We start from the raw sequence: 18,228 nt of genomic DNA on the forward strand, positions 1-18,228 counted from the left end.
CACACACACACACACACACACACACACACAGGCCTACAGCTGTTTGTTATGTAATGTTCCAGTGATCGTGATCCAGTTTCTCATTTTAATAATCTACGTCTTCCTCTTCTGGCACAGTCCTTAGTCGCGACTCACAGCTGAAAATTGGAAATTTGCAAGCGCCTTCTCCCTTAATTAAACGCCTCTCAATCTGCAGGACACGCGCACACGCGTGCACCCTCAACATTAAACAGTTTTTGACGGATGCTACACAAATTGGCTATTGTGAAGAATTCAAGACAGGCTGATTTATTTAGCCTAACTTTGAGGTCAATACTGGAAAGCTAATTCAATACCAGAGGAGATTTTAACATTCATATTTACCTTTCATAGCTATATTCTATAATTGACTATTTTAGGACCGACACAAATATATGCAAACAAGCTCATAATCTCTACTCACTCTGATTTCCTTGAGAGGGATCGACAAAGGGTTGTAGGGGTCATCGGAACCAACGAGCGGCAGCTTTGGAAACTTCCGCCGTTTTCTGGGTCACTTTCATCCGGGGAAGCCGTGGACGGGTCGGCCGGGACCAGCTGCATTTCCCCAGGGTCCATAGGTAGGGAAGGCGACGACTCCACCTCCGGAGCAACGTCGTCCTGTGCTGGTTCAGCCTCGTTGTCCGACAGAGACTCCGCACCCGTGTTGAGCTGGGGGTCCGTAGGGTGGTGGTGTTGATGAAGGCAGCTGGGGTCGGTGTGATGATGGTTATGGTGGTGATGGTAAGGATGCTGCTGTACCCTGACGTCCCGCAGGTGCCTGTTCTCGCCGATAAGCTCGTCCACCCGCCGGTCCAGCTCCTCTATCCGGGAGCGCTGCGTCTGGATGAGACTCTGCTGGTTCTGGACGATGGTGGTGAGCTCGCGCAGGTACAGAATCGCCTGCACAGGGTTTTCCAGCAGACTCGAGCTCATCATCATACCCAAGACAAGAGGAGGGAAGAGAAGCAGAAGAAAAAAGAAAGCTGGACTGACAGATGGAGAACAGAGGAGATGAAAAAATATCCGTGAGTGCCGATGAGAAGGTGAGATGTCTTTCCGCTCTCCTCTCCTTGATTCTGCTCGGGTGTGGATAAAGCTGCGCCGACCGAGCTAGCCTCCGCTTCTCCGGTCGTTTCCCTCCCTTCCTCTCTCTCTCTTTCTCTCTCCCACTGCGCTGAGTGGTGCTGATGAGAGGAGCCAGATCCAGATGTGACAGGAGGGAGGAGGGGAGGTGAAGCACTGGAAGACCGATGCGTCATTACGCACTTGCACGAGAAACAGAGCAAGTACGCACTCTATAGGCTGTACAGGGGGATTCAACATGTACTTTTCTGAGCCGGGTAACTGTTAAAAAACACCTTTACTTGTTTATTTTTTGGTATGTATTTTGCAAAATCTACACAACTTGTATGGACTAAACTGCTTAAAGCTATATTTATGTTACGCATAAAAAGTATGATCAAATAATAATTCGTTTGTTCTTGAGGCTTGTTGTTTTGCTGTTGTAGTTGTTTTTCTTATCTTAATCTGAAGAGCACATTTGTTTTAGCCAACATCTCATATCATTCAAGTCGTTGAGGTGCTTCAGAAAACAGACTTTTCTCAGAGAACCTGAAGGCAACTTCCGCGTGGTGACACGTCACAGAAATGCGGAAGTACAGACCGTTGTTTTGCTAAACGGTAGCTCGGATGCTAGAACCGAAAGCCGAACTGCTTCTTATTAAATTAAATCTGTAACTATAAACACTTAAACAACACTCATGGTCAGGTAAGACTGAAGTTTCCATGCGACTGCATTTTTCAGGATAACATGTCATTAAATGTGATATGTTTTAAAGCGACTCTGTCTTTAGCATGGACAGGCTTTCCTCTGACTTGTGTTATTATGATGTGGAATATCTTTGTTTAAACCAGCCTAAATGTGGGTTTATTATTATTAGCTGTTGATTTGACCATAAACAGCTACCAGGGATATTTTGAGCCAACGTACACATTAAAAAGAAACAAATCCTCAGAGCCTTATAGTTACGTTGATGCAGTTGTCATGCATGGTCATGTGAGAGTCAGATGAGGTCGGGAAGAGAGTTCTTTCACGCTAAATAACCTAATGACAGGTTAGTTTCGCTGGAACAAGCATCACCAGCTGTGGAAGAAGTCTTCAGATCCTTATCATGAGTGAAAGTACTAATACCATAATGCGAAAGTTAAAAAATCCTTCAATCAAACGCGTATTTTAGTTAAAGATGTAATACGTAAATACGTAATACGTAATTGTGCAGTAAAATCGTCCCTTCCATTGTTTTACTTTTATATGAAATGTTTTGGGGTTATTTACTGCTGCATTTATTTTGCATTTCATTGATAAAGATGTTTACGATTGGGCCGATTTTAACTTATTTTATATAGGCTACCATTGGGTACTTCCATATACAGCAATGCGTCATAGTCTATAATATTTTCATGTGTTTGTTATAGCACTGTCTGATGAAAACTTAACAGCTGCTTTTTCAAAAGCAAAACCAAATGAGCAGAAAAACAGGCCAGTTTTTAGCTTTCTAAACCAAACTAAAACCTGCAGTGGAAAAGCGCCAGATTGCATATGCTTTTTCTTCAATATAACTTGAGAAGTAGAAGGATATTCTTCATCCATGAAGGAACGCTTTATTCTTTAATCTTAAACATTCAGAATCAACACATCTGGAGATACATGGTTTCACTGGACAGAAAGGGGATGAAAAACTAATCTTAAAAGTAACTAAAGATGCCGCATACATTTAGTGGAGTATGTAGAAAAGTATTTTCCTCTGAGGTGTAGTGAAGTCAATTTACTTCTAATTTGTACTTACTTACGTACAGTTCTTCAGTAAATGTACTTGGTAACATTCTACAACTGACCATCATTGTAAACAAGTTGACTGACTCTTTGACTATCACAATTACCCATTTCTCTTCCAGTTTTTCTATAATCATAGAAACATCAAATGTTGGCTTTATTTTTTTGAATAATGCCATAATTGCATCCCAAATCCACGATCAAAGTATGTCTGTTCGCAGTGTACACAGCCTTGTTTTTTTATCATAAACCTTTTTCCTGTGTTCTCTCTAGGATGACCCAGAAACACTGCCTGGAGGGCCAGGTGTACTCAGTGCCTCTCATCCAGCCCGACCTGAGGAGAGAGGAGGCCGTCCATCAGATAGCAGATGCATTACTCTACTTAGAGACCATCTCTACAGATATATTCAAAAGGTACACTCACTCACTCACTCACTCACTCACTCACTCACTCACTTTGGTCATTCGTTCATTCATTCATAGTATGTGTGTTATCACTACTAGGGAGTAACACACAAGGCCAGGTAACAGACTATTTTAACACAAAAAAGCAATCAAAAAGGTTGTCGATATCACAAAAAGTAGCATTTGTTGAAAGTATTAAAGGACAGAAAAGTGCCGTAATTTGAATTTGATAGTCAAATCCATATTCTAAGCCACAGCATCTGTTTATTAGCAGATGGTCCTGTCTGGTACCTTAAAAATACAGGAAGTGTCTCCTGTAATCTCATGAAAAGAGTGACATTTAATACCATAAATGTTTTGCCAATATAACCTTTTTAAAGATGATGTGTTAGTAATTAAAGGATTGATGGAGGAAGAGCTGTGTAATACTTGCACTTCATTAAATGCACATTTTACAAAAAAAATAATTGTGATTCAGCACCCTGCAAAGAAGGAATTGTGGATTAGTCTCAAGTTATGCCCTATATTGGATTATGTAATATGGTCTCAGACATAATTCCCTCAGTGTATGTTTGTCCATATTTATGTTGGTATATGTGTGTGTTGCTTCCAGGGTGTCAGACAGTGTAGAGAGGAACCGCCGGCAGCTGCAGAGTGTCACTGACCGGATCAGGCTGGCTCAGGCCCGCGTCAACAAGATCAAAGGCAGCAAGAAGGCCACCAAGGTAACACAGCACCCCCACTCTGTCAGGCCTCTGTGTATATGGCAACTATGATAGAGACACAGTAAGGCTCATTGAAAGCATTAATTAGCCCTGTGTATGTTTGTTATATCATCTGTTTTTTGTTTATAAAGGTTTTCTCCAGTGCCAAATACCCGGCCCCAGATCGACTTCAGGATTACACATCTATCTTCATTGAAGCTGTAGACCCCTCCTCACAAACTCGCCCTCGACACAGGATACAGAATAAACTTCGACCCTTTGATGAGAAAGCTTTGCAGGTGAGATACATTCATTAAACTGCTAATTACACCACACTAATCCAACAATTACAAAATATTATTTGTTAAAAGAGCCTACGTTTCTGTGTTCTACTTCCCATGTCCTGAAGCCCACACGCCATAGTTATAGAACTAATACAAAAGACAAGAAAGTGCGTGCTTGCCTAATAGCAATGGGGCCTTTATACTGCCGACACTGCTAAAACTGTGGGTTCAAAAAAGGGATAAATAGATGCATGATTAATTTCCATTTACATGGCTTTTATCTTACTGCTGAGAATAATGACACAGCTCTCGCGTGGGTCAAACGAGGAAAGGAGGGATTGCAGGGGAAGTTTTAACTCCTCCATATTTATGTAGACTGTAGGGCAAACATGACCCCATCAGTATTTGTGCAGAAGTTAAGAGCTGGTCCCCAACCAGTCTTTTCTTTATCATATGAATGAGAGGCAGTCACTTTTTATGATGGTCCATAAGCACTGTTTCCAATGTCCACTGTGGAGGCCACAGTGATGTAGTTTAATGGCCAAATGAACGGAGAAATAGCCTTAATGACCATCTTTTGCAGGAATGCCTAGAAATTCCGAAAGAGAAGTGAATGTGTTTTTTAATAAGCATGTTAACACAAGCCTGGTCTGGATACAATGTCAAAAACAAATGACACAATCCAGTTATAAAGTATGATTCACATTTTTGTGTTTCTATGGACATGGCAAATTATATACTATGTTGTTGTTATGCTAACTAACCATACATGATCTCATGATTAGCCGTATCCATATTAAAAAAATAATGTATCACTCAACCAGCACTGATAAGCTTAAATCCATGTCAGTCTCAATTTCACACCAATTTAAACAACCAATTGACATCCACTTAATATAATGTTACATTGGCCTTAATGGGCATTTAGCCTTGCAGTTTTGGAGATCATTTTCAGGCCAGGACAGATTCTTTTTACAGGTCCGTTGTCATGGCAGAGGAGGGCTTTAATCAGCCTCGTATTTATTATTTTTGTTCAAAGGGGATGCTTGATTAGGAGTTAAAAAGGTTTAAAACAACATAGCCATGTAGAAAAGTAAAGTGTGTGTGTGTGTGTGTGTGTGTGTGTGTGTGTGTGTGTGTGTGTGTGTGTGTGTGTGTGTGTGTGTGTGTGTGTGTGTGTGGTGTGTGTGTGTGTGTGTGTGTGTGTGTGTGTGTGTGTGTGTGTGTTGTGTGTGTTGTGTGTGGTGTTGTGTGTGTGTGTGTGTGTGTGTGTGTGTGTGTGTGTGTGTGTGTGTGTGTTGTGTGTGTGTGTGTGTGTGTGTGTGTGTGTAGTGTGTGTGTGGTGTGTGTGGTGTGTTGTGTGTGTGTGTGTGTGTGTGGTGTGTGTGGCTGTGTGTGTGTGTGTGTGTGTGTGTGTGTGTGTGTGTGTGTGTGTGTGTGTGTGCTGATGTGTGTGTGTGTGTGTGTGGCCGGCCTCGCCCAGGCTCCTGCATTTTTTTTTATAGTGAACACCACAGTTTTTCCTTTTCTGGAAACTTTACAAAAGAAGCGATATTTTCTGCTTGGTCTAGCAAGTGTTATGTTTTTGTGTGTGTATGTGAGAGGACCAGGGAGAAATGTAAACACTTCTGACATTTTTCTCTAGTGCAGAAATGCATTATTCAAAATCCCACAGAACCAATGTCCCGCGCGTGTGAGTGCAGAAGCACTTTGGCATTTGTGATTTTCTATACTCAATACTTGGTTACAGATCTGCCTCTCACTCACCATATCTTCCTTTCAGGAGAAATTGATGTATTTCCCAGTGTGTGTGAACAAGAAGAAGAGGTCTGAGGATGAGACAGAAGAGGGCCTGGGCAGTCTGCCACGAAACATCTCCTCCGTCAGCTCCCTGTTGCTTTTTAATACCACAGAGAACTTGTGAGTCCACACACAGACACAGATGCTAACTGTAAACACAGATTATAGTTTAATCTTTTCTTCATGTTTTGGGATTTGTGTGCTTTTATAGATATAAGAAGTATGTGTTCCTTGATCCTCTGGCGGGAGCAGTGACAAAAACACACACAACACTGGAAACGGAAAAAGAAGCAAAACCGTTTGACGCACCGCTGTCCATCACGGAGGGACAGCAGCTGGAGAGACAGGTTCCTCCAACTCAAATACACATTTAATATGACGATTAGTAATCATTCAATTAAGAAATGTTGTCTCTAAACTTATATTTGTTCTTTGACAGACGGCAGAGTCCTATTTCTATATGCCAGACCTGGGCCAGGTGCCGGAGATAGACGTGCCGTCCTACCTGCCTGACCTGCCAGGCATCGCAGACGACCTGTCCTACAGCGCAGACCTGGGGCCAGGCTTTGCCCCGTCAGGACCCACACAAAACATCCCTGATCTGCCCAGCTTCTCTGACGAGAGCGACGCACATGGTACACACACACACACACACACACACACACACACACACACACACACACACACACACACACACACTCACACTTTTGTGAATTACTTCAGAGACGTTGTCCAAAATCTACTGGAGCACACAAATTTAAGATATCAAACGTTATATTTTACTATTTCAATGTAAATACTGCTATATTTTTTATTATTTTTTTATGTTATTATAGATTTCTTAAAATAGTTCTCTATCTGTGTTTTACATTTTTGTTTTACTTTTATGTATGCACCACGACACCAAATCAAATTCCTCATACGTGTCAACCTACCTGGTAATAAACCTGTTTCTGATTCAAATCCGGTTATAAAGAGGTGCCTTAAATCTATGTGCTTCTTTGGTCTCTGAACTCCCCCCCCTCCCGATACACAATTAACCGACTTGGATAGCACTATACAGCAATTATTTGCGACGTGATTGACGGGTGTTGAACCTGCTCCTTCATTCTGTGGTTTAGACTCTATTTACAAACAGTGTACTGTTTAAAAGCTGATTTAGTTCTCTTTCTCTTCCAGGATTTCACCTCCAACCTAATGTTCCACCTCCTCCACCACCTCCCCCTCCTCCTGAGCCTGCCCTCGCTCCAGCCATTCCTACAGGAGCTCCCCCTCCTCCTCCCCCTCCACCTCCACTGCCCCCCCCTCCTGTTGACAGCCCCACAGAAGCCTCTCGGACGCCAAGTTCAGGTTTGGCTCCAGTCCTCGCTCACACACTCACACAGACTCCCTATTCAATCTCCTACTTTGTATTATCTTTGACATTAAGTGGCATAAACCCAAATCCCCCCCCCCCCCTCCTGTCTCCTCTAGCTGCAGGCCCTGTGGCCGGTACTCCCTCCAAGGTGGTCGAGCCGCCAGACGGACGTGCGAATCTCCTCGAATCCATCCGCAACGCCGGAGGCATCGGCAAAGCCAAGTTACGAGACATTAAAGAGCGCAAGATGGAGAAGAAGAAACAGAAGGAGCAAGAGCAAGGTGTCTGATTGTTTGAGTGGGGATGGGTTCTGCTCATGTTTTATTTACTGCTACATGATACAGCTCTAACAATGATGAGAAAGTCATGCAATCAAAGCACAACGTGACCAGGCGCCAGTTAGCATTCAACCATGAGTGTACACAATGCATCACAGAGCACTGAGCATGGCAGCTTTTCTGTTTTTATCTCATAAGGTTATGATGACATGGTCCATTGCTTTGCGACCTTGACTTTTTAAATGGTAACCTCATTAAAAGGCTAAGATGGTTACAGTCATATTTTAAATTGTCTGCATATCTTGGCCAGGTCATGACCTAACGTTTCATATTTAGAGAGCTGCTTATACCGACTAAGTAGATAACAAGTCCTGCTTTAATCATGTCCTCCACTTTGAAGTGCAGCACTGGGGAATTTATTATAATAATAAATAATTGATTTATTATTATTTTATTTTCCAAAGAAGTACTGATTGTATGATTATTTAGTAACTGGCTGTCTTTGTCTCACAGCGGTGGCAGCGGCATCTAGTGGTGGAGACTTTATGTCAGATCTCTTCAACAAACTTGCCATGCGAAGGAAAGGTGAGGATCCCTTTGAATGACATATGGGATAATACTGGGACAGGTGGGTGGAGCGGCATGCAGTCAATAATGTGTCCTGTTCCCTCTGCAGGTATCTCTGGGAAGGGGCCAGCGGGGGGGGAGTCGAGCGACGCGCCCGCTGGGGCCGGGGGTGCTTTTGCCAGGATGTCAGATGTCATCCCACCACTTCCTTCCCCACATGCTACCACAGATGATGATGACTGGGAAGCATAACCTGAAGGACAATGAACACTGATAATGAAAGCATTTGATAGTCCTGAATATTTTTTTCTATACAAAGGTCTTACATGTTCCTACATCACCTATTATACACAATATTATGAAAAGTTGTGATGCTAACAGAAGCTTTTAGTGTAAATGGCCAATAATTGGCTTCATAACAATAAGTGGCTTCATAAAAATAAGTGCATTGATTTGTCCATGGAAAACAAACTAAAACGACTAAAACTCCAATAATAAAGCAGTTTATTGATAATTTTCATTGTAAAATATTTTCATAACATTAAAAAGGAGATAAAAGAATGCTTTTAAAATCATCGAACCATTTCATCAACATCTTAACATTAAATTAACGTAACTAAAAATTTTCTTTAAATTATTAATATATTTTTCAAGAGTAAACAAAACAAAAAATGAAAGCAAATAATAAAAACAATTTATTGATAATCATATTCATTGTAACACATATTTTCAGAAAATTAAACAAGCAAATATTATAACACTCACTCAAATCATCTAACCATTTTACTAACATCTCAACCTTTAATAAACGTAATTTCTGCGTTGAGTAACATTTAACATTGAACGCTTTAAATATTCAAGGCTGAATTCAAGACATTGAACGACTGAATTACCCGAGTCGTATGATAAATGTCTCTTTGTCTACAGTGTGCCATCATATACTTGTATTCATCCTTCTCGAAATTGTCTTAATTTCTCTAAAGCAGAGACATGAGCTAGCCAAGGCAGAACACAAGAAATTGATAGGATATGAAACGTAAAAATAAATCAAGTTGGATCAAACTGTCTACCTGGTTGACCTTTGAATTCAAGCCAGGAGCATTCAGAGGTCTGATGGCCTCAAGCTTGTTAGCAACAACAACATATTTTGTTACGCAACTTATCAAAGAGGGTCCCTTATTTTCTCTCAATATTGTTTTAGTAGAACATTTCATTCGCTCAGTGACCGCTTGCTGTTGCACTGGGTTTCCCGGGAGTTCCTCCTAACCTCGGTCTTTGGAAACGTCTAAGCTGGCTGTAGGTGACACTACACCTGCTTCTGCTTCTTCTCCAGGAAGAACTAGGAAAGAAGAATATACAAAGACAACATTGGAATATGTTTGAGTCACGATAAAGTTGTTTGAGAGCGGACACTTGCCCTCACCTTCCGTAAGGCAGCAAAAGCAGGGCCAAAGGTGGTGTGTGTGCTGGTGCGCTCTTTGATCCACTCTGGAAGTTTAGAGAGCGTCGCAGGTCGAGCGTAACGTCTGTCACACAGCACGATGGAGGAATAGTCGCCACGGTGACGGATAGCTCTTCCTTTTGGCAGATGAAGTCAAATGTAAATAAATACTTATCCTACTATCTTGTCAACTAAGGAATAAATAATGGTAACACTTTATAATCATACCTACATTTTCTAAGATTATTATAGCAGGTAAGTTTAAAGTATATGTAGGCATTTTTATAAATTGTCACATATACATCTACAGACAAATCGAAACAGTTTGACTATTAAGCTGTTGAAATGTTACAAAGACTGTTTGAAGTATTTGTAGGTGGACTTTCCACATAAAGTGGCACCTTTAATAATTGATTCTCAGAGATTTGTATCTGATCTGTTGTCCTGAGTAATGCATCGTTACCTATGGATTGATTGACAGCCTTCATGCACTGGTTTTCTATCAGTGCTTGGCCGGGGCTCTTTCCTCCATTGTGAGGCTAGAAAACAAACAAAACTGAGATGAGAACGATGACGTGCTTCATGTCAGCATTTCTGTGACCCTGTGCTCGTTTTGCCAGGTTTGTGAACGCAGTGAGGTCTCACCAGGTGTTTGTCCAGGTAGGACATCTTTTCCTGCAGCTCTGGGGATTTGATGTTGGGATATGGCATCCCCACCATCACCACACACCTGTGATCATATGCACACAGAAAACAGCATTTAGTACTGTAAGCTTTAGGCAGTATGCAACCTCCCATCGTCCGTTTGCACACACCTGCCCAGGTCATCTGAGAAATTGATGCCCTCACTCATCTTTCCTCCGACCACAGAGAACAGCAACGCTCCTGTGAGCCCGCCGGGATCTGCAGCACACCTCTGACAAAAGAAAAAGACGTGCAAATAGTGTCAATCGTAGAAGCAGTCACTCATGATGAATTTATCGTTAATGGTGATGATGAGGGTTGATGTTTGAGCAGTGACTGTTTTACCTGGATACAGCGGGAGAACTCGCTCAGCACCTGCTCCACCTGGTTGGCTTTCTTTGGCTCCTGGAAGATCTGGGAAAGTAATTGTGAAAGCTTAGAAATGTATAAGATTCACTTAAAGAACAGCTTCCCTCAAATATTATTCCACCCTTGAGTTAAGGCGTGATGAAGACAGCTTTCTGTGGTGATGTACCTTCTTCTTGTTAGCGAGACGACTCAGTGCCCCGCTGGCCTCCCAGTGAGAAACGATGCGTCTGGAGTACTCGTAGGAAGGGAAGAAGCACACGACGCCGCCGGGGACCACGTTACAGATGTTGGAGAGAATTCGCCCCGTCTCATCCATCTGTCAACACGCACACATTTGCAATGGTGCTTGTGTTAACAATGCAGCTACATTCAACAATATTAGGGCAGGATTCAATACTATAGTGTGTCTGGTACCATGCGTGGAGTGTCTCTGCTTTGGAAAGTAAAATCCAGCTCCTGACCAGAGGGACCGCTGCACAAGACGAGGGGAAGAATGTTCTCCGGTGGAATTACATGACCTACAGACAAAGGGCAGAAAGAAAGTCGTTTTATCAATTTAGATATAACAGCACCAACATGAAATCATTTTAAACACTTGAATAAAAAATATATTCCACATCAAATATAGCTCGGATGTATGCAACAAATCTAAGACTTAAGACTTCCTTTTCTGTGTGTATAAATAGTGAAATCAGGTAACTTAACTTCAATTTCACGCAGAACTTATCAGTCTCAGGACACAGTAATAGTACTTTTTTTAAATTGTGTTGTTCAGATGGCTTAAAATACAACAGTTTTAGTTTAAAAGGATGAACAACTAACTAATTATTTAGGTCACAAAATGGCTTCATTTTCGTCTCTCTTTGGTCAGTTCTGATACAATATTTCACCTTCATGACTCAAACCAGGTGTGAGATGACAACACTATTCTTCTATTTAGTCAATCTGCTTGAATAACCCGATTCGAAGTTGGCACTCAAACTAAAATCGGTTGTTATTTAAGAGTTTGTGAAGCATTATATTATTCATAAAACATTTCTACACACAGAAATATTGATAAACACATCACTAAGAGAGGGTAAGTTACAGAAGCTCAAAAAGAAATGCCACAAAGTAGTTTGGTTTTAAAAATGGGCCACTCACCACAGGAAAACTCAGTGATGCGCTCCTCTCCCACTCCGGCAGAAAATAGGAGCTCTTGTTTGAAGTCTGAAACCTACATATCACATCTTTCAGAATGAGAAATCTTACACAGCCCAGGCTTGGTTTATTTTCAGTGGATTTATCATCACTCACAGGCTGCATGGTTCCTCCGGCGATGATGACGGCTCTGCACTGCTCCAGCACTTGGGCGAAGTGCACCGCTGGATTCAGCAGCAGGAACTTCACGCTGCTCTCTGAAACAGTACCTGGGCATAGAATAGAGGGGGGGGGGGTTATAACACTTTGAATTTGTATTGGCATCCTTTATATGGAGTTGTGTATTTAAAGCAGTACCTTCTCTCCGCACCACCACTCTGCCGTCTGTGTTGCTGTTGGTGAGAGCCATGAAGAAACCCTCCACCTGCATCATGGGAGATGCAGAGAGCACTTTCTCTGCCTCTGACCCCTGCTGTTCAGCTGAAGACCCTGCACACAGCAGCAGAGAGAAGAGACCAATCAACAAAAACAACAACCAGATGAATGCTACACTGTGGGTAAAATTATTAAAATATTGAAATAAAGAGGACCGTCTTAAAACAACCTACTTCTTTCACTACAACAAAATCTACATTATTATTAGTTATTCCCAGAAAAGGACTTTGATTAGAGAAGAAGATTTCTCAACTTGTAAACATAAATCCCTAGATAAATTGAACATTTCTATGAATGTATTACAGCTTAGTCTTTCAACTTTGAGGATTTATGTAATCTTTATTTTTATCCTTCAATGTGTTTTTTTTAAGTATGACGATTAATCTAATAGGGGAAGTTTCTTCATGAGAATTTGTTGGGGCTTTTTACATCTCCTGTTCCTTGTTCTACTTTTTCTGAACTTTCTCCTGTCTTTTTGTATATATGTGCAAATAAATTAAATTATTAACAAAACTATAATACCTCATTGTTTATTGTCTGTTGATTACAAAATGCCAGGATTTCACAAATCGCTGAATGTGAGGGATAAGTGTAGTGTGAAAGGAACAATAATATCTGCAGATTAGATCCAGCTCAACCAAAAACACATGTCTCCTTTTGAGCAACATACTAGTTTCCTAGTTTAATAACACAATATGTGATGTATTTTTTTCTGCCTCTTCTGCTGAATTGGTTTTTAATGTGTGAGTGACATAAATTAGTCCTCTGACCTGGCGTTGTGCTCTGGTTGCTCTGCAGCGTTTGCAGGTAGCGGTTCAGGCCTTCTGTGCGGCGGTTCTCCTTGTTGGAGTTCTGAGTGTGCAGACTCACTCCTGATCCTGCATACTTCTCCACAAAGCCGCCCAGCTGCAGAGAGAAGGCACATGGGATTTATTTGATTTAACAGTGGGTACGTCGATATTCACACGAGGCATAAATCAATACATACATATTAAACACTCACCTTTCTGCTGATCAGGCTTTTCTCAAAGTATCTCGGCAACTAAAGTGACATTGAGAGAATTAGAGATGGCAGATGAGGTATGGTGTTCAGGAGCCATGATTGTGATTTTTTTTAATCACAATTTCAACTACCTTAAACAAGTTGATGTTGTCGATCTGAGCCTTGAAGAGGAAGTTGTTAATGGTGAGCATTTCCGTTCCTAAAAAAAGAAACATGACTGGTTGGAAATGTCTACATAGATGTGATTTAATGTATGTTATTTATGTGTATTATTTACTTACCTGTTTGTGTAGTCTGGGTCTGTGGATTCTGCCCCACCTTACCTGAAAGGATAGCATGTAAGTCATAGTGTCCAGCAATATCCCCTTCTGACTAACTGGCCATAATCTATAATTACATTCTTATTTTAGCCCAATCACACTCACCTCCCAGCACCCGGACAAGCCCTTCAACCACAAACAGAATCTGTTTAATGTACATGAGGTTCTTTGCCTTCAGTCTGCTCCTGATGTTGTAGAAATATAAACAAGTCAGGAGGGTGATACAATATTCGATTTATTAATCTCTGTGTGTATACTCACTTGTAGCGGTCAGAATACTGGGTGAGCTGCGAGTGGGCACGGCATAGCTGTAAAAAGATTCATAATTAGGTATTTTGCAGAGAACGTGCGCAATTTAAAATCAACATTTTGTACATGATGTGTACCAATTTGTTTACCTGCGCTCCAGTGAGCTCTGCACTGTGTATAGAGGAGAGCGTGTCACTAAGATTGTGCGCTTCATCTATGATCACCACCTGTAAGAAAATCCAGTTTAAGTTGAAACTGATCAAAGAATGATCAGCTATCCAAACAGTTTCAAACTATATCCTTTACTTTGTTCAGAACCATTATTGTTAAGGGCCAAAGGTTAAACAAATTGTGAAACAATGTTGTTTTAAAGGTGGGGTATGTAATTTATTTCAGAAACACTTTTTGTTATATTCCATGGAATGCTCTTAACATCCCGATAGCAATGAATATATTAAATGCTTGGACAATAAATACATAAAAAAAATGTCATCTGTGGAAGCCGTAGTACTGTAAAAAGCACGACCAATCATTTTAGCCGGCCCAGGTAAAATAACTGGATGGCCTACCTGCCCGTCAGCCTTCCATCTGTGCACAAACTTATCTCGTGCCCTCATTGGTCATGTGCGCGTTTGTGTGTGTTGGAGGAGGGGCTCTGTAAGGAAGTCTGAAGGAAGGGGCAGATTTTTTTCCGGTTGTGTAATTTCAAATTCTAGCGCACTCGTGCTGGTTTCTCCAAAATTACATACCCCACCTTTAACATTACTAGGCCATTTTTTTATATTTTTCTTTTTTATATTTCCTTGGTAATTCTGAAAATGTCTGAACAGAAAACCCTTGAGAGAATCAAAAATAATAATCCTACCTGACCCTTCAGCTGGATCCCTGCTGCCTTCCTTGTTGCTTCATGAAGCAAAATCTGATAGGGCAGCACCACCAACTATGCAGACACAATTAACAGTTAACACGTAAACTTCAAATAAAAGGTAATAAATAAAATAAATCATTTAGTGAAAACCAAATGATGTTTCGAGCACAGAGAGCAAGAAATCTTCAGAGTAATGAGACAGAGAAATGGATGCCAGTGTTACCTGAGCAGGGGGAACAGAGAGGCGCGTGGCGTAGTACGGACATGAGTGTGTCTCTCTGCCCAGCTTGAGCATCTCTTCTATATCGTGGACCTTCCCCAGAACGTCGTCCCTCATCTTCTGCAGAGCCGTAGCTTTATTATAGGGACACACACTCTTTGCTGGGCCCCGCTTACGTTTTACACCCTCTTCCTGATGCTTGTCTACAAAATGGCAGAACAGGAAGCGTTGTAAGTAAAACTGGTTTTATTTATTTATATCTTATTGAGACAGCTCTTGGGTAATGGGCTTTCTTATTGCTCTGGAAATATTGGTCAGTTTTCAATGTTTTTTCTTCATTTTCGATTTACTCGGATTTGTGGCTGTTTTTGTGTGTGTCTTTCAAATAATCTCAACAAAGCTTTTCTGGTTCAAATGAAGATTAAATAACACATACAATTAACCAGCCTTAAATTGTCTTACAAACTTCAACTTATCTGGACATATGTTTATGTAATATCAGTAGTTATAGAGCTACATTTGTTAGTTGCTCTCACCATGTTTGTTTTTCTGCATCTCCAAGCAGCGGTCATTAATGCGTTGGCTGCTGCCAAGGCGTCGCACCTCGTCGTTGATACACAGATTCTGGAAAGTATACCATTTTATGTTTACTGGGCAAATACTCTCAGATGTAATGGTTAACAATTATGGTTTTACTGAATGAGTACAAGTAACAGTTCCTATTGAATGTCGAGCCTAGTGTGGGAGGGGAAGAAATGTAGATAAAGTTTCACGCTAGATTTTTCAATAAAAAAATCTGTAGAATGTAATCATATTTTTTGTAGTTATTCCTAAATTGGAAGAAAAAAAAATATTTTAAAAAGTATAAATAACCGTAATATTCTGGTATTACTTATCTTTGAAACAGCCTACTTCTACAGATAATTTTAGGAGCCTTTATCAGACAACAAATACTAAATCTAAACTTAAACTGGTAGGCTTTGCAAGTGTGTGTGTGTGTGTGTGTGTGTGTGTGTGTGTGTGTGTGTGTGTGTGTGTGTGTGTGTGTGTGTGTGTGTGTGTGTGTGTGTGTGTGTGTGTGTGTGTGTGTGTGTGTGTGTGTGTGTGTGTGGTGTGTGTGTGTGTGTGTGTGTGTGTGTGTGTGTGTGTGTGTGTGTGTGTGTGTGTGTGTGTGTGTGTGGTGCACATACCTGCCGTGAGCCCAGGGTGACCAGACTGATGTCCTTGCTGAAGGGACTCTTTTGAACCTCATGGACAAACTGGGCCAGCTGGGAGTGAGTGCGACTGCAGTAGTAAATCTGAAAACACACACATGTATACAGCCTCACTTCAAGGTAACATGTTACACATATCCTTAGAGTTACAATGTGAAATGTCTCTTTCACACACCTTAGTAACATGTTCTTCAACCAGATCGTCGTCTTCCTCAGTAGCAGAAAATCTAAGCATGAGAGCAAACACACCCTGCTGTTGTTGTCCGTCACTGTGATGTAACATTTGATATGATTTGTAACCAATCAATAGCTGCTCTCACCTGCTCTTGGTCTTTGACTCGTCATCGCTCTCATATTCTGCGATTATGAGCTCCTCGTCCTCTTGATCTCCTTGGGGCTCGGTTTGTTCCTCTTTACTGAGCTGGAGCAATTTTATTGCCTCTTCATCTTCACAGCTCTACAGAAATATATTTAGTTGTAGAGACTGAACGTATGATAATTGTAATTTATGGGGAATTTTCTATGCCTGGCACCTTTAAGATCACTGTACAAGATCACTTACTTTTCTTTTCATTGCATACTTCAGTTGAACGTTATTTCTGATCATTTCTAATCGCTCTTCCCTCTTCTTTCTTTTCAATTCTTCGTCCTGGCACAGAAAAACATACAATTATGTTCAAACTGAGCGGTTGATAAGCTGGAAAGCCAAGGTCAAATACATTGACTTTCTTACCTTCAACTTTGACACCAAGTCACGATCTGCTTTTTTTTTAACAAAATCAGTGATCCAGTCTGGCTCTGCAGATGAGCTGCTAGTGGAGGATGGAGCAGTGACAGTGGAGAGAGCTGCTTCTCCTTCATGCAGCAGAGCAGCTGACTCCTGTTTCCTCTTCTCCTCAAAGTCAGTGAGCCAGCTCAGCGCTCCACATATCAGACTCAGAGATTTGCCCTGGGTTAATGGACACACATGTTAAAATGGCAAAATATCAATAAAATATCTCTTATATACAGTACATGCCCACAAACACACCGTCCCAGTTGGACTTTCAAAGATTCCAACTTTGCCCTGGTCAAGAGCACTGTACAGGGCTTGCATAAACTGCTCCTGGATGTTGTAGGGCTGATAGGGAAATGGAAATGTGTCCCTGCCATTTTCCATGATTGTGAACCTCCCTGGAGGATGACATGAATAGGTTAACAAAGAAGCCTCTTAATCATTGAACAGCACCTAGTTTGTTTAGACTGTGTGTATTAGCTACAGTCCTCCACTCCTGATAGTGATGTTGTGTCTCAGATGAAACACACGGATCTCCTGACCTCCTATGGGTTGGATTCTGCTTTTGTGCAGATCAATCAATCCTATTAAAGTCATGACGAATTTATGATCCAATGTGCCTCATATAACTACATGGCATGAGTGTGCCACAATGCAGTACATAATTATTTATCCTTAGATATTTTAAATTCGTCAACATGGTTTTGGACGCAGCTAACATTTGTTTTTTTTAAAGTTGTCACTGCTAGCTGTTGAGTTACCTTGAAACAAAAACGTTATCTCCAATTTAGGTTGAGATATAATGTTAGCTGTCTGGATTACATAGCTCAAGCTAGCTAACTTGTAACCTATCACATTAGCTGACGTCGTATATCTACAGCTGATCGTTGTTTGTACAGAGATGGTTGGTATATATTAGCTACTTACCCGCAGATTGATAATGTTAGCCTTGAAAAAGAAGATTTTACTTTGTTAGAATGTTTACCTCCCCTGTTCAACATCCGCGCCAACAGGCAGCGGTGGGGAGGAGACCTGACCAATAGGGTGCAAGATACACCAAAGAGCGCGTGATTTATTATAGTGAAGTGCTTGAGTGGAAGGGGCTATACAGACATATTACCTATTGTCCATTAAATATGGGGCTGTGTGGTTATTACAGAATGTTTAACCTAAGTATTATATTAAATATCCATGTTTAAATCTGTAAATTATTAATTTGCCCTGCTCTTTGTAAGTGCACCGCCCTTCCGGGAGATCCCTT

General features: G+C 41.1%; 3 protein-coding genes across 6 annotated transcripts in view; 1 reads left to right on the top strand and 2 right to left on the bottom strand.

Annotated features, from left to right (window-relative positions):
* iqsec3b (IQ motif and Sec7 domain ArfGEF 3b) overlaps nt 1-1,169 on the bottom strand; it is a 28,440-nt gene extending 27,271 nt beyond the window's left edge. For all 4 annotated transcript variants that reach the window (XM_034141127.1, XM_034141126.1, XM_034141130.1 and 1 more), the window contains exon 1: nt 443-1,169. In XM_034141127.1, the coding sequence (XP_033997018.1) occupies nt 443-960 (518 nt within the window). In that variant the 5' untranslated portion in view covers nt 961-1,169. The remainder of the gene's footprint in view (nt 1-442) is intronic.
* Nucleotides 1,170-1,671: 502 nt separating this feature from the next.
* On the top strand, nt 1,672-9,315 carry wash1 (WAS protein family homolog 1). The gene is made up of 11 exons (XM_034141854.1): nt 1,672-1,789; nt 3,128-3,268; nt 3,873-3,984; nt 4,116-4,262; nt 6,031-6,167; nt 6,259-6,394; nt 6,487-6,682; nt 7,227-7,397; nt 7,521-7,685; nt 8,196-8,267; nt 8,359-9,315. Exons 1-11 carry the CDS (start codon nt 1,782-1,784, stop codon nt 8,499-8,501), a joined length of 1,428 nt encoding a protein of 475 aa, XP_033997745.1. The 5' UTR covers nt 1,672-1,781; the 3' UTR covers nt 8,502-9,315.
* On the bottom strand, nt 8,932-17,978 carry ddx11 (DEAD/H (Asp-Glu-Ala-Asp/His) box helicase 11). Its single transcript, XM_034141853.1, has 28 exons — nt 17,895-17,978; nt 17,223-17,365; nt 16,926-17,141; nt 16,755-16,841; nt 16,513-16,649; nt 16,368-16,419; nt 16,169-16,276; nt 15,515-15,602; nt 14,982-15,181; nt 14,756-14,830; nt 14,040-14,117; nt 13,903-13,949; nt 13,747-13,826; nt 13,603-13,644; nt 13,453-13,520; nt 13,322-13,360; nt 13,089-13,224; nt 12,241-12,372; nt 12,040-12,152; nt 11,887-11,959; nt 11,158-11,261; nt 10,910-11,059; nt 10,720-10,788; nt 10,506-10,606; nt 10,336-10,420; nt 10,154-10,229; nt 9,673-9,827; nt 8,932-9,588 (listed from the first exon to the last, which is right to left on the bottom strand). Exons 2-28 carry the CDS (start codon nt 17,349-17,351, stop codon nt 9,556-9,558), a joined length of 2,673 nt encoding a protein of 890 aa, XP_033997744.1. The 5' UTR covers nt 17,352-17,365; nt 17,895-17,978; the 3' UTR covers nt 8,932-9,555.
* Between the last annotated feature and the right edge of the window lie 250 nt (nt 17,979-18,228).

The sequence above is a fragment of the Trematomus bernacchii genome, unplaced genomic scaffold (assembly GCF_902827165.1).
Source record: "Trematomus bernacchii unplaced genomic scaffold, fTreBer1.1, whole genome shotgun sequence".
In the NCBI taxonomy this organism is placed as follows: Eukaryota; Metazoa; Chordata; class Actinopteri; order Perciformes; family Nototheniidae; genus Trematomus; species Trematomus bernacchii.